The sequence below is a fragment of the Salmo salar genome, chromosome ssa01, assembly GCF_905237065.1.
Source record: "Salmo salar chromosome ssa01, Ssal_v3.1, whole genome shotgun sequence".
Taxonomy (NCBI): Eukaryota; Metazoa; Chordata; class Actinopteri; order Salmoniformes; family Salmonidae; genus Salmo; species Salmo salar.
This window is the reverse complement of record NC_059442.1, coordinates 140,566,307-140,581,729: the sequence shown is the minus strand read 5'-3', so window position 1 is coordinate 140,581,729 and position 15,423 is coordinate 140,566,307. Positions and strand designations below refer to the sequence as shown.

The 15,423-nt window shown below is 44.0% G+C and overlaps 1 protein-coding gene across 1 annotated transcript in view; it reads right to left on the bottom strand.

Moving 5' to 3' along the window:
- LOC106565912 (astrotactin-2) overlaps positions 1 to 15,423 on the bottom strand; it is a 448,985-nt gene that overhangs the window by 68,527 nt on the left and 365,035 nt on the right. Inside the window, exons 18-19 of the mRNA XM_014133602.2 lie at positions 4,325 to 4,458; positions 3,600 to 3,748 (exon numbers count right to left, since the gene is read on the bottom strand). Of these exons, the coding sequence (XP_013989077.2) occupies positions 3,600 to 3,748; positions 4,325 to 4,458 (283 nt within the window). The remainder of the gene's footprint in view (positions 1 to 3,599; positions 3,749 to 4,324; positions 4,459 to 15,423) is intronic.

Genomic DNA, 15,423 nt, shown 5'->3' with positions numbered 1-15,423 from the left:
GCAACCCCTATTACTAGCCAGTTCAACCTCTCTTTTGTATCATCTGAGATTCCATTCTGTATACTTCTGTATACATTCTGTATACCATTCTGTATACTTCTTGCCCCTCTTTCTACACTGTGTTAACTAATCTCCAGACGAGCTTCAATGCCATACAACACTCCTTCCGTGGCCTCCAACTGCTCTTAAATGCAAGTAAAGCTAAATGCATGCTATTCAATCGATCACTGCCCGTACCTGCTCGTCCGTCCAGCATCACTACTCTGGACGGCTCTGACTTAGAATACTTGCACAATTACAAATATCTGTTAGTCTATTTAGACTGTAAACTCTCCTTCCAGACTCACATTAAGCATCTCCAATCCAAAATTAAATCTAGAATCTGCTTCCTATATGGCAACAAAGCATCCTTCACTCATGCTGCCAAACATACCCTCGTAAAACTGACCATCCTACCGATCCTCGACTTCGGTGATGTCATCTATAAAATAGCCTCCAACACTCTACTCAACAAACTGGATGCAGTCTATCACAGTGCCATCCGTTTTGTCACCAAAGCCCCGTACACTACCCACCACTGCGACCTGTACGCTCTCGTTGGGTGGCCCTCGCTTCATACTCGTCGCCAAACCCACTGGCTACAGGTTATCTACAAGTCTCTGCTAGGTAAAGCCCCGCCTTATCTCAGCTCACTGGTCACCATAGCAGCACCCACTCGTAGCACGCGCTCCAGCAGGTATATCTCACTGGTCACCCCCAAAGCCAATTCCTCCTTTGGTCGTCTTTCCTTCCAGTTCTCTGCTGCTAATGACTGGAATGAACTGCAAAAATCTCTGAAGCTGGAGACTCAATTCTCCCTCACTAGCTTTAAGCACCAGCTGTCAGAGCAGCTCACAGATCACTGCACCTGTACATAGCCCATCTGTAAACAGCCCATCTATCTACCTACCTCATCCCCATACTGTATTTATTTATCTTGCTCCTTTGCACCCCAGTATCTCTACTTGCACATTCATCTTCTGCACATCTACCATTCCAGTGTTTTATTGCTATATTGTAATTACTTCACCACCATGGCCTATTTATTGCCTTAACTTACCTCATTTGCACTCACTGTATATAGACTTTTTGTTTTCTTTTGTTCTTCTGTATTATTGACTGTATGTTTTGTTTATTCCATGTGTAACTCTGTGTTGTTGTATGTGTCGAATTGCTATGCTTTATCTTGGCCAGGTCGCAGTTGCAAATGAGAACTTGTTCTCAACTAGCTTACCTGGTTAAATAAAGGTGAAATAAAAAATACATTTAAAAAAATCACTGCCGCTATTACTTTAACAAAGCCAATAGGTCATGGCACTACCTGCCATTCAAAACAGAACAGAAGAGGGAGAATAAATTATGTTCGTCTAATAAAGGACAGGAGGGGTGACAACCATCTCTAAGAGAAGAGGTAAACAATAAGAGAGGAAGGTGGATTTGGGTGCTTAGAGGCATAGAAGGATATTGGGCTCTGAGGCTCTTCTTCAGGCTCTGATCCTGGGCCTCGTGCCCTTACCTGTGGAGACCCAAGGGTGATTGATGGTCTGCCAGGGATCTGAAGACAGATTTGAGGATTGAAAAGGGAACTAGGTGCTGATGGTTTGGCGGTGGTGCAACAGCTTGATCTCACTAAGCCTCCCAAAGAACAAGATAATCCAGATAGAAGAAGGGAGTAGTACAGTAGAAGTCACGGGAGTAAATGTCACCAGGGAATAGGGAATAGGATCATAGAAAGCAGGGAGTTGTAGAAGGTTATACTGAGGACAATGTACACACGTCCTAAAACCCTCAAAACTCCCAAGGTGCAGGTCAGGTGAAGACTAGAATATCACTGTCTTTCTGAGTTTTTAACCCAAGGTGGAATCCATCCAATCCTATCTCAATACCCCCAAATATAGGGAAGTCTTTCCAAGCCCAACAAATCCTTTTGACATAGGCTAGCTGATATCATCTGTATAAAACAACTTGATGTTGATGTTGCTTCAGCTGACCAACACGATACGGCCTGAAGCCCCTAGACTTTAATTCTTTGCCGATGTAGGTATCTTTTTTAATGGAAAAGCCATTTAGTTTCCAATGGATTTAACTACTGGAAGGTCTCATACCTGTTACAAAACTTCAGATATATGAGGTATTAAACTGACTCCAGTTTTGAAGAGCACTCAATGACTTGGCAGGTGTATGAAAGCTGGTGTGTGGCCCAGATCAGAGCGGTGTGCTTTTGATCGTCCAGTGCTTGTCTGTGGAAGTCTCATCTGTGGTTTAAAGCCTGCAGGTGATCAGGGACTGGGGCTGAAGTTCAATACCTGCTGTTCATATCTATCCCAGTTCTGTTTTTAAAATAAAATAAAACTACTACACTTTTAATTCCCCTAGAAATGACTTCAATGCAAGGTCTTAAAACCAAACGATTCGTTGTGGGTATAGAGACAAAAAAAACATACTAGTCCTGGTTGCTGTCGCAGTATTTGAACTCGCTGACACTTGTTGTCTTTCCCCTATTCAGGTTAGGGTATCACTACTTTTCCCAAGTCTTGGAGAGTATATGTCCCCATTATTCCATAAATCCCCCCTCTTCGACCACGTCCAACTTTGTATCAGCACGGCTGATCCACCCAGTTTGGAGAACAATAGAGGGTTTGATTCCATCTCTCCTGTAAAACTGGGAGCCACTCAGACGGGTGTTTTTATGGTTTATGATAGATGATCCAGAGGATGTTTCCAATAGAGAGAACCTGAGCGATGCCATGCCAACGCTTCTCTCCCCTTGATTACACACACTAAGATGATAGCTGGGAATTTAAGACTCGCCCATCACTGAAATCCTTTGTTGTTACCGCCACATGTGTTTCAGGGAATCCACACACACATTAAAGCAATAAAAGTATGTTTTTTTTACTACAGTCAAGTCAATGTCAGTCCAACTTTCTCTGCTTTCTGGAGGAAGTTGAGTAAGAGTTAGAAAGAGAGAGAGAGAGAGAGAGAGAGAGAGATAGCAACAGAGGGAGTGAAAGAGACATACCATAGAATCAAGAGATAAATTGAGAGAAAGACTTTGTCTCCTCATCTGTATCCTGGACTGCTCTGACACTGAAGTGAGTCACACACGCCAATTGCCCTATTCCTGCCACACGCATGGCCGATGACTAAAGCCGACTTCCACCGCCGTACCTCATCTCTTCTCCTTTATTAAATCCCTACCACCCAAAGCTCTGACTCACTCCCCCAGACTTAGGGGTCAGTGCCAATTATGGCTCCTGTCAAATGTCCTCTCATCCATCCGTTCTTCCCTCCGGTTTCGCCCACTGAGTGTCTAACCTTGTCTGTGAGATAATCACAAAGAGCAGGCATCCACAGATCAGCAGAGCAACCAGTTAGATAATGTGGCTGGTCACTGGTAAATCAACTCATTAGTGTCCCTACAGCTTTCCTATAGGATAAACAACTGTCAATAACTGATGTCGGTGGGACCAAAGTGAAATATACTGTAAGGTTGTTGGAACCATAAGTTGATCATGTCTATCATGTGTAATTTATGTAGCCACCAGCGGCCTAACTACCTGTGTAGATCTCTGCCTCTGAGGGGTCCTCCACCCGCTTGTGCTGGATGATGTAATCAGAGACCTTGTAGCCAATCAGTGGCTCCACATCCAACCACTCCAGGGCCACCATGGTGCTGGAGGGTTCCAGGTGAGGGGCCAGTCTAAGTCTGAGACAGAGAGAGAGAGACAAGAGAGAGAGAGAGAGAGAGGAGGAGAGGTGGTTCACTTTAATACAATAACAATATGAGAAGTCAACTGACACTGGGGACTAGTTTCCTGGGCACATTAAGCTTACACCTGGACTAAAAAGCGTGTTCAATAAAGAATCTCAGTTGAAATAGTTATTTAATCCAGGACCAGGCTTACTCTGTGTTGGGGAAACCAGCCCTAAGAGTCTGTTAATAAAATGTTTAGACCAGATATGGAGAGCAAGTTGGAATCCTCAATGTATCCATTCGACAAATCAAACAAGCAAGTAGGTCCATTAAATTTAATGTGGAAATCCACTGGAGAGCCATTGTCTATTCAGTGCCTTGTATCTCTCTCCAAAAGTTCTGAGGGTTACAATAGCTGGGGTGTATGATGACTCACAACAAAGCTGGGGTAAGAGAACAAGACACAATGTTCTTTCATGGGAGTGAGCACCGGGGGTGTTGGGAACAACTGACACAATTAAAGGTTAGTCTCAGACCTCCAACAGTTCTCCCTAGGGTTGGATAGATATGAGGTAGGCTCTGACTTACACAGGCTTCCTCAGGGGACTGCAGTTGGGAAGGCCGTCTTTACTGAAGGCACTCAGGTCACAGCGACACCAGTTGTCGATGACATCGCCCTTGCCTGTGCACCAGTATGAGCTCATGGTGGCGCTCTTGAACGCCTGCGAAAGGTAACAGGTGAGAAAATTGCAATTATTTTTTGTACGTTGCCCTTCTGTGACACTCTGAGTCATCCAGGCTCCAGGATGTCTGTTCCTACACCTCAACGTGTCACCCTTCTCCCCCCTACTGACGTGCCCCCGGCATCATCACAGTCACACACAGGGGGCTCAAGTTTCTTACCTCCACCACAGGAAGAGTCGGTGATGGTCTGATGATACATGAGTGAGTATGCTTGGCGATGTAACTGACATGTTCCTGTCTTGTGGTAATTGGGAATGGTGACACATAAAGGTCAGTGTGTGTGTGTGTGTGTGTGTGTGTGTGTGTGTGTGTGTGTGTGTGTGTGTGTGTGTGTGTGTGTGTGTGTGTGTGTGTGTGTGTGTGTGTGTGTGTGTGTGTGTGTGTGTGTGTGAGAGAGAGAGAGAAACAAACAAACAAACAAAAAAATAAAGAAAGGGAAGGAGACAGAGAGCAAGAGAGACAGAGAGAGAATGTCATAAGTTTCTGTCTCCAAAGTTTTCAAGTTTCTACCAAGGTAAGGGCCAAAAGGCCAAAAAGGTGAATATCCTCAATGTCATTAAACCGAAACATCGGCAAGATCATGATCGTGTATCACTCCAACTCTTTCCATCTCCAACTAAATTGTGCTGTTTCATCAACAAAATAAAGGGCACCATCATGATCATCCCTGAAGGCCAACCAAATGTCAATAAAATAAGGTGACGTCAGTGCTGTGCCAAGCCGCGGGCATGTCTAAAGCAGAGTTCAGGGGAGTTCGCAGGCACTTTGGCTCCCCGTCACACCGGCCAATCAATGGAGCACTTAGTTATTTATGTACGGTAATTGGTTGGCAGTGCCGCTCTGCACGGACGGCGAAGAAACGCACGGCACAGACACACCGGAAAACATCCGGAAACAGTAACGCTGAGCAACAGGCCCAATGATAAAGCCAACAAACCCAAAGGAAGCCTCCCAATAAGCCATAACACTTAGTCAGTCATCCAGAGGAGAGGGATTCTCCGATGTCTTCTCTATTCCCCTAACCCACCCTATCAACCCACCACCACAAACAAAGAAACATACACGCACATATGCAAGCATTGACATACACACACGCACACAAAAAAGGAATGACACACAGGTCATTCTTGAATTGCAGTGGCATGAGCATTACTCGACTTTGCAACAATGTAAAACACTTTAAAATGACAGTTACACATCATACATGTGTTTGTTTGTATTGAACTGTTTATCAATGATAAAACATAATGCAAGTCCTTCAAACTGCAAAACTTCCCCTTAAAGTAACTGACCAGATTTCTACAAAATACGACCTATAATTAATTACAAAATGAGTGAAATAGTTTTCCTTCCAAAATAAATATAGTTAAAAAGCAGCTTTTCTGTTTTGGAATGGTGTGGGTGTACCCAAACAAGAAAATGGTGTGGGCGTATACCGGTCATTAAACATATTAATGCAAGCAGACCGCTGATTGGTTGATCGAATATCTATCTATTATTGAACGCTAGAAAGTAAACAAAACTATTTAGAGCAGCACCGCAGATATTGAGATGAGCGAGAAGCAAGATTTCGCTCTCGCATAGTATCTGTGCATGTGCTGTGTATGGTCCCCACAGTGACCATACATACACATCTCAATCAGAAGCCATGGATTACAGGTAACATCCGCACTGAGCTAAAGGCTTGAGCTGCCGTTTTCATATGTACTTCCATTCATTTTTTTATCTGGTACCCGGCTACCTTCAGACCAGTTTTGTGAGGCTTGTGGACATCCTAGAGCAAAATAACCAACATGTACTTGTTCGTGAGAGACTCACCTTTCCATTTTAGCATTTAGCCCAAACTGTTCGGATGCTACAGACAAAAGTTGGCACTTCAGACGAGTCCCGTGATGCTTGTGGGGGTCATAGAGCATCATGTTCGTGTGAGTCTCATCTTTCCATGGAGGGGTCATAATATTTTTGTAGGCCAAACCATTCCTTTTTTGCAGGCCAAACCAGACATTTTCGTGTGAAGACCGTCTCATGAAGATGTCTCATGGTCAGACAAACACCGCTCTAGCTCTGCCACCTTTCATCACAGACGCGGAAGGGCGACATCGGCGGAAGCGGTTGATTGAGACGCAGCCCATGCAACAAAAAAAAAGATATCTCTAGCTTAAACTGATGGATTGTGATGGGGATGTTTTTATTATGCTAATTAGATGTATTATGCAACCTTTCCTTCACCCAATCTGTAATACCTATATGTTTCAAGCAGACCAGCATAGTTCCTGTGCCCAAGAGCGTCAAGGTAACCTATCTCAATGACTATCGCCCCGTAGCACTCACATCAAAACCATCATCCCACCCTGGACCTACTCAAATTGACATACACCCCCCCCCAACAGATTCACAGATGATGCAATTTCTATTGCACTCCACACTGCCCTCTCCCAAGAGAAACACCTATGTGAGAATGCTGTTCATTGACTACAGCTCAGCGTTCAACACCATAGTGCCCTCCAAGCTCATCATTAAGCTGGGTCTGAATACCTACCTCTGCAACTGGATCCTGGACTTCCTGACGGGACGCCCCCAGGTGGTGAGGGGAGGCAACAACATATCCGCCATGCTGACCCTCAACACAGGTGCCCCTCAGGGGTGCGTGCTTAGTCCCTGTTTACCCACGACTGTGTGGCTGTCCATGACTCCAACACCTTCATTACGTTTGCTGACGACGGTGGAAGGCTTGATCACTGACGACAATGAGACAGTCTATAGGGAAGAGGTCAGAGACCTGGCAGTGTGGTGCCAGGACAACAACAGCAGCACGACAAAGGAGCTGATCATGGACTACAGTAAACGGAGGGCTGAGCGTGTCCACATCACTAAGGATCTATCATGGTCCAAACACAACAACACAGTTGTGAAGAGGGCACGACAATGCCTCTTCCCACTCCGGATGCTGAAAATATTTGGCATGGCCCTCAAATCCTCAAAAAGTTCTACAGCTGCACCATTTAGAACATCTTGACTGGCTGCATCACCGCTTGGTATTAACTGCTTGGCATCCAACCGTAAGGCGCTACAGCGAGTAGTGTGTACAGCCCAGTACATCACTCGGGCAGAGCTCCCTGCCATTCAGGACCTCTATACCAGGCGGTGTCAGAGGAAGGCCCTAAAAATTGTCAAAGACTCCAGCCACCCAAGTCAAATCAAATCAAATGAACATTTATTTGTCACATGCGCCAAATACAACAGGATTAGACCTTACAGTGAAATGCTTACTTACATACTCTAACCAATAGTGCAAAAAAAGGTATTAGGTGAACAATAAGTAAGTAAAGAAATAAAAACAACAGTAAAAAGACTGTGAAAAATAACAGTAGCGAGGCTATATACAGTAGCGAGGCTATAAAAGTAGCTAGGCTACATACAGACACCGGTTAGTCAGGCTGATTGAGGTAGTATGTACATGTAGATATGGTTAAAGTGACTATGTATATCTGATGTACAGAGAGTAGCAGTAGCGTAAAGGAGGGGTTGGTGGGTGGTGGGACACAATGAAGATAGCCCAGTTAGTCTGTTCTGTCTGCTAATGCACGGCAAGCAGTACAGATGCACCAAGTCTGGAACCAACAGGACCCTGAACAGCTTCTACCCTCAAGCCATAAGAGTGCTAAATAGTTTGTTAAATAGTTAACCACAAAGCTACCCGGACTATCTGCATTGACCCTTTTTTCACAAACTTTTTTCACTCATCACATACTCTGCTGCTACTGTTTACTATCTGCCCCTTTATTCCTAGTTACAGTTGAAGTCGGAAGTTTACAAACACCTTAGCCAAATACATTTAAACTCAGTTTTTCACAATTTAATCCTAGTAAAAATTCCCTGAATGTGAAATGTCAGAATAATAGTAGACAAAATGATTTCTTTCAGGTTTTATTACTTTCATCACATTCCCAGTGGGTGAGAAGTTTACATACACTCAATTAGTATTTGGTAGCATTGCCTTTAAATTGTTTAACTTGGGTCAAACGTTTTGGGTAACCTTCCACAAGCTTCCCACAATAAGTTGGGTGAATTGTGGCCCATTCCTCCTGACAGAGTTGGTGTAACTGAGTCAGGTTTGTAGGCCTCCTTGCTCGCACACACTTTTTCAGTTCTGCCCACAAATGTTCTATAGGATTGAGGTCAGGGCTTTGTGAAGGCCATTCCAATACCTTGACTTTGTTGTCCTTAAGCCATTTTGCAACAACTTTGGAAGTATGCTTGGGGTCATTGTCCATTTGGAAGACCCATTTGCAACCAACCTTTAACTTCCTGACTGATGTCTTTAGATGTTGCTTGAATATATGCACATCATTTTCCTTCCTCATGATGCTATGTATTTTGTGAAGTGCACCAGTCCCTCCTGCAGCAAAGCACCCTCACAACATGATGCTGCCACCCCCATGCTTCATGGTTGGAATGGTGTTCTTTGGCTTGCAAGCCTCCCCCTTTTTCCTCCAAACATAACAATGCTCATTATGGCCAAACAGTTCTATTTTTGTTTCATCAGACCAGAGAACATTTCTCCAAAAAGTACAATCTTTGTCCCCATGTGCAGTTGCAAACCGTAGTCTGGCTTTTTTATGGCGGTTTTGGAGCGGTGGCTTCTTCCTTGCTGAGCGGCCTTTCAGGTTATGTCGATATAGGACTTCATTTACTGTGGATATATATACTTTGGTACCTGTTTCCTCCAGCATCTTCACAAGGTCCTTTGCTGTTGTTCTGGGATTGATTTGCACATTTCGCACCAAAGTACGTTCATCTCTAGGAGACAGAACGCGTCTCCTTCCTGAGCGGTATGATGGCTGCGTGGTCCCAATGTGTTTATACTTGCGTACTATTGTTTGTACAGATGAACGTGGTACCTTCATCCTTGGAAATTGCTCCCAAGGATGAAGCAGACTTGTGGAGGTCCCCCCAAACAATTCTAAGGTCTTAGCTGTTTTCTTTTGATTTTCCCATGATGTCAAGCAAAGAGGCACTGAGTTTGAAGGTAGGCCATGAAATACATCCACAGGTACACCTCCAATTGACTCAAATGATGTCAATTACCATATCAGAAGCTTCTAAAGCCATGACATCATTTTCTGGAATTTTTGAAGCTGTTTAAAGGCACAGTCAACTTAGTGTATGTAAACTTCTGACCCACTGGAATTTTGATACAGTGAATTATAAGTGAAATAATCTGTCTGTAAACAATTGTTGGAAAAATTACTTGCGTCATGCACAAAGTAGATGTCCTAACCGACTTGCCAAAACTATAGTTTGTTAAGAAGAAATTTGTGGAGTGGTTGAAAAACGAATTTTAATGACACCAACCTAAGTGTATGTAAACTTCCGACTTCAACTGTATATGCACATACAGTGGGGCAAAAAAGTATTTAGTCAGCCACCAATTGTGCAAGTTTTCCCACTTAAAAAGATGAGAGAGGCCTGTAATTTTCATCATAGGTACACGTTAACTATGACAGACAAAATGAGAAAACAAATTCCAGAAAATCACATTGTAGGATTTTTAATGAATTTATTTGCAAATTATGGTGGAAAATAAGTATTTGGTCACCTACAAACAAGCAAGATTTCTGGCTCTCACAGACCTGTAACTTCTTCTTTAAGAGGCTCCTCTGTCCTCCACTCGTTACCTGTATTAATGGCACCTGTTTGAAGTTGTTATCAGTATAAAAGACACCTGTCCACAACCTCAAACAGTCACACTCCAAACTCCACTATGGCCAAGACCAAAGAGCTGTCAAAGGACACCAGAAACAAAATTGTAGACCTGCACCAGGCTGGGAAGACTGAATCTGCAAAAGGTAAGCAGCTTGGTTTGAAGAAATCAACTGTGGGAGCAATTATTAGGAAATGGAAGACATACAAGACCACTGATAATCTCCCTCGATCTGGGGCTCCACGCAAGATCTCACCCCGTGGGGTCAAAATGATCACAAGAACGGTGAGCAAAAATCACAGAACCACACGGGGGGACCTAGTGAATGACCTGCAGAGAGCTGGGACCAAAGTAACAAAGCCTACCATCAGCAAGGGCATTGAAGATGAAACGTGGCTTGGTCTTTCAGCATGACAATGATCCCAAACACACCGCCTGGGCAACGAAGGAGTGGCTTTGTAAGAAGCATTTCAAGGTCCTGGAGTGGCCTAGCCAGTCTCCAGATCTCAACCCCATAGAAAATCTTTGGAGGGAGTTGAAAGTCCGTGTTGCCCAGCGACAGCCCCAAAACATCACTGCTCTAGAGGAGATCTGCATGGAGGAATGGGCCAAAATACCAGCAACAGTGTGTGAAAACCTTGTGAAGACTTACAGAAAACATTTGACCTGTGTCATTGCCAACAAAGGGTATATAACAATGTGATTTTCTGGAATTTTTTTTCTCATTTTGTCTGTCATAGTTGAAGTGTACCTATGATGAAAATTACAGGCCTCTCTCATCTTTTTAAGTGGGAGAACTTGCACAATTGGTGGCTGACTAAATACTTTTTTGCCCCACTGTATCTACCTCAATTACCTCGCACCCCTGAACATTGACTTGGTACTGGTACCCCTTGTAGATATAAGTTATAATTACTCATTGTGTATTTATTACTACATTTATTATTACGTGTTTTACTTTTCTCCCTGCATTGTTGGGAAGGGACCATAAGTAAGCATTTCAGTGTTAGTCCATACCTGTTGTTTACGAAGCATGTGACAAATACATTTTTTGATAATGGTTAAAATAATTTAAAGTCAAAAGCTGCCATATTAGTTGATTTAGAATGGGAAGATGTACCCAAATACACTTAAATAAATTAAATAATTATAGATAAATGAACATAATTTCCCCCAAAATGTCATGGCCAAATGCCATCGCAATTTAAGAGCAACCCACATACACACAAGCAGACTGATTCCCACATGTGGTCATTCTCTTTCACTGGAGAAGCGCCAAAGATGATTTGTGATGTGAATTTCAGTATTTGAGATGGAGATGGAGATGAAACTAGCTCAGGCCATATAGAGGCAGACACTGAGAATGGAATGCCTCCAGAAGCCGATGTTGGCATCTGACGAAACTACGGTAGCATCGTTAGCTCTAAAAGCCCATGGAAACTGAGTTCCCCAGCCTCACTCACTTAGTGCTGTGGATCCAGCTCTGGACAGTGCAGCAGCAAGACAGACTGTGCAGCAAGAGATAAAGAGAGAGGAAAAAAAAAGACTGAAGCAGAAAGAAAGAAAGAAAAGGAGAGGAAACGGAATTTAAAAAAGAGCTAGAGAAAAACTGAAAAAGGAGAAGAGAGTTTGTATTCTTTTAGTGTAATGTAAGAGAGATAGGCTGGGATGCCTCCAGCGAGCCGATAGGATCAACAGGCCTCCAGCCGTCAGTCAGTCAGGTCTTTCCCCTTATTTACTCTCCAACACAACCCCCTCTAAATGAGCCAGCAGAATGAACCCATATTAGGGGGGAGCGCACTCGGCCCTAGCCAACACTGCCATCCACAGCAACCATATAATGACTTTCCTGAGAGTGACAGACAAGGTTAGAGAAATTAAATGGGGATGAAAGTGATTGCATTTCTTGAGATAATGAGATCCCCCGCCAACCATGTGGCTGATTGTTGGCTGAGAGAGAGAGAGAGAGAGAGAGTGAGGAAGACCTCCTCTACAGTCCGCACCTCAGTCAATGGGAACCAGGCCATCAGCAAACACAACAGGAAGCCTTTGGGAAGCACATGCATGCAGACTCATAGACAAACATGGGAAATTATCTCTAATGCTGTGGGAGGCTGGGCGGAGACCCCAGCTCTGGCCGGCCTTGCTTGACTGCACAGCTGCACTCACAACTGAAACATAGACAAACCGATTACGGCCCTGTGTTAACGTTTCAAAGAGTAATGCAATCCAGTCTCAACTGGGTAAACAGGGGGGAATCTAATTGTGGCTCGGAAGGGGTAGAGGAGGTAACACCAACCAAAAAACAACAACAGAACAGCCTTTTAGGGATACATGCGAAGTGTTAATATGTCAAGAATGTTTAGAATATAACAAAATATGTGACACACAGACACAGGAAAATCCCTCCACATGACCTGGCACAATTCTGCATGCAGCTAAAACACGGGGCGGAACTACATCCTGTTATATCCAAGATGGCGTAGCAGTGGGGTTGTCTGTTTTGATTGTCTTTTCCCGTCCCTTGTATATTTTATTTATTTATTTTATTTCACCTTTATTTAACCAGGTAGGCAAGTTGAGAACAAGTTCTCATTTACAATTGCGACCTGGCCAAGATAAAGCAAAGCAGTTCGACAACATACAAAAACACAGAGTTACACATGGAGTAAAACAACATACAATCAATGATACAGTAGACAAAAATAAGACTATATACAATGTGAGCAAATGATGTGAGAAGGGCGGAAAAGGCAAAAAAAGGCCATGGTGGCAAAGTAAATAAAGTATAGCAAGTAAAACACTGGAATGGTAGAATTATAATTTGAAGAAAGTTCAAAGTTAAAATATAAATAATATGGTGCAAAGGAGCAAAATAATAAATAAAATAAATAAATACAGTAGGGGAAGAGGTAGTAGTTTGGGCTAAATTATAGATGGGCTATGTACAGGTGCAGTGATCTGGGAGCTGCTCTGATAGCTGGTGCTTAAAGCTAGTGAGGGAGATAAGTGTTTCCAGTTTCAGAGATTTTTGTAGTTCGTTCCAGTCATTGGCAGCAGAGAACTGGAAGGAGAGACGACCAAAGGAGGAGTTGGCTTTAGGGGTGACCAGAGAGATATACCTGCTGGAGCGCGTGCTACGGGTGGGTGCTGCTATGGTGACCAGTGAGCGGAGATAAGGGGGGACTTTACCTAGCAGGGTCTTGTAGATGACCTGGAGCCAATGTGTTTGGCGACGATTATGAAGCGAAGGCCAACCAACGAGAGCGTACAGGTCGCAGTGGTGGGTAGTATATGGGGCTTTGGTGACAAAACGGATGGCACTGTGACAGACTGCATCCAATTTGTTGAGTAGAGTGTTGGAGGCTATTTTGTAAATGACATCGCCGAAGTCGAGGATTGGTAGGATGGTCAGTTTTACAAGGGTATGTTTGGCAGCATGAGTGAAGGATGCTTTGTTGCGAAATAGGAAGCCAATTCTAGATTTAACTTTGGATTGGAGATGATTGATGTGAGTCTGGAAGGAGAGTTTACGGTCTAACCAGACACCTAGGTATTTGTAGTTATCCACAAATTCTAAGTCAGAACCGTCCAGAGAAGTGATGCTGGACAGGCGGGCAGGTGCAGGCAGCGATCGGTTGAAGAGCATGCATTTAGTTTTACTTGTATTTAGGAGCAGTTGGAGACCACGGAAGGAGAGTTGTATGGCATTGAAGCTCGTCTGGAGGGTTGTTAACACAGTGTCCAAAGAAGGGCCAGAAGTATACAGAATGGTGTCGTCTGCGTAGAGGTGAATCAGAGATTCACCAGCAGCAAGAGCGACATCATTGATGTATACAGAGAAAAGAGTTGGCCCAAGAATTGAACCCTGTGGTACCCCCATAGAGACTGCCAGAGGTCCGGACAGCAGGCCCTCCGATTTGACACACTGAACTCTATCAGAGAAGTAGTTGGTGAACCAGGCGACGCAATCGTTTGAGAAACCAAGGCTACTGAGTCTGCCGATGAGGATGTGGTGATTAACAGAGTCAAAAGCTTTGGCCAGGTCAATGAATACAGCAGCACAGTATTGTTTCTTATCGATGGCGGTTACGATGTCGTTTAGGACCTTGAGCGTGGCTGAGGTGCACCCATGACCAGCTCTGAAACCAGATTGCATAGCGGAGAGGGTGCGGTGGGATTCGAAATGGTCGGTAATCTGTTTGTTGACTTGGCTTTCGAAGACCTTAGAAAGGCAGGGTAGGATGGATATAGGTCTGTAGCAATTTGGGTCAAGAGTGTCACCTCCTTTGAAGAGGGGGATGACAGCAGCTGCTTTCCAATCTATGGGAATCTCAGAAGACACGAAAGACAGGTTGAACAGGCTAGTAATAGGGGTTGCAATAATTTCGGCAGATAATTTTAGAAAGAAAGGGTCCAGATTGTCAAGCCCAGCTGATTTGTAGGGGTCCAGATTTTGCAGCTCTTTCAGAACATCAGCTGAATGGATTTGGGAGAAGGAGAAATGGGGAGGCTTGGGCGAGTAGCTGTGGGGGGTGCAGTGCTGTTGAATGCAGTAGGGGTAGTTAGGTGGAAAGCATGGCCAGCTGTAGAAAAATGCTTATTGAAATTCTCAATTATAGTGGGCTTATCGGTGGTGACAGAGTTTCCTATCCTCAGTGCAGTGGGCAGTTGGGAGGAGGTGTTCTTATTCTCCATGGACTTTACAGTGTCCCAGAACTTTTTAGAGTTTGAGTTGCAGGAAGCAAATTTCTGTTTGAAAAAGCTAGCCTTGGCGTTTCTAACTGCCTGTGTGTATTGGTTTCTTCTCTGAAAAGTTGCATATCGTGGGGGCGGTTCGATGCTAATGCAGAACGCCACAGGATATTTTTGTGTTGGTTAAGGGCAGTCAGGTCTGGGGAGAACCAAGGGCTATATCTGTTCCTGGTTCTAAATTTCTTGAAAGGGGCATGCTTATTTAAGATGGTGAGGAAGGCATTTAAAAAAAATAACCAGGCATCCTCTACTGACGGGATGAGGTCAATATCTTTCCAGGATACCAGGGCCAGGTCGATTAGAAAGGCTTGCTCGTTGAAATGTTTCAGGGAGCGTTTGACAGTGATGAGTGGAGGTCGATTGACCTCTGAACCATTACGGGTGCAGGCAATGAGGCAGTGATCGCTGAGATCTTGGTTGAAAACAGCAGAGGTGTATTTAGAGGGCACGTTGGTTAGGATGATATCTATGAGGGTGCCAGTGT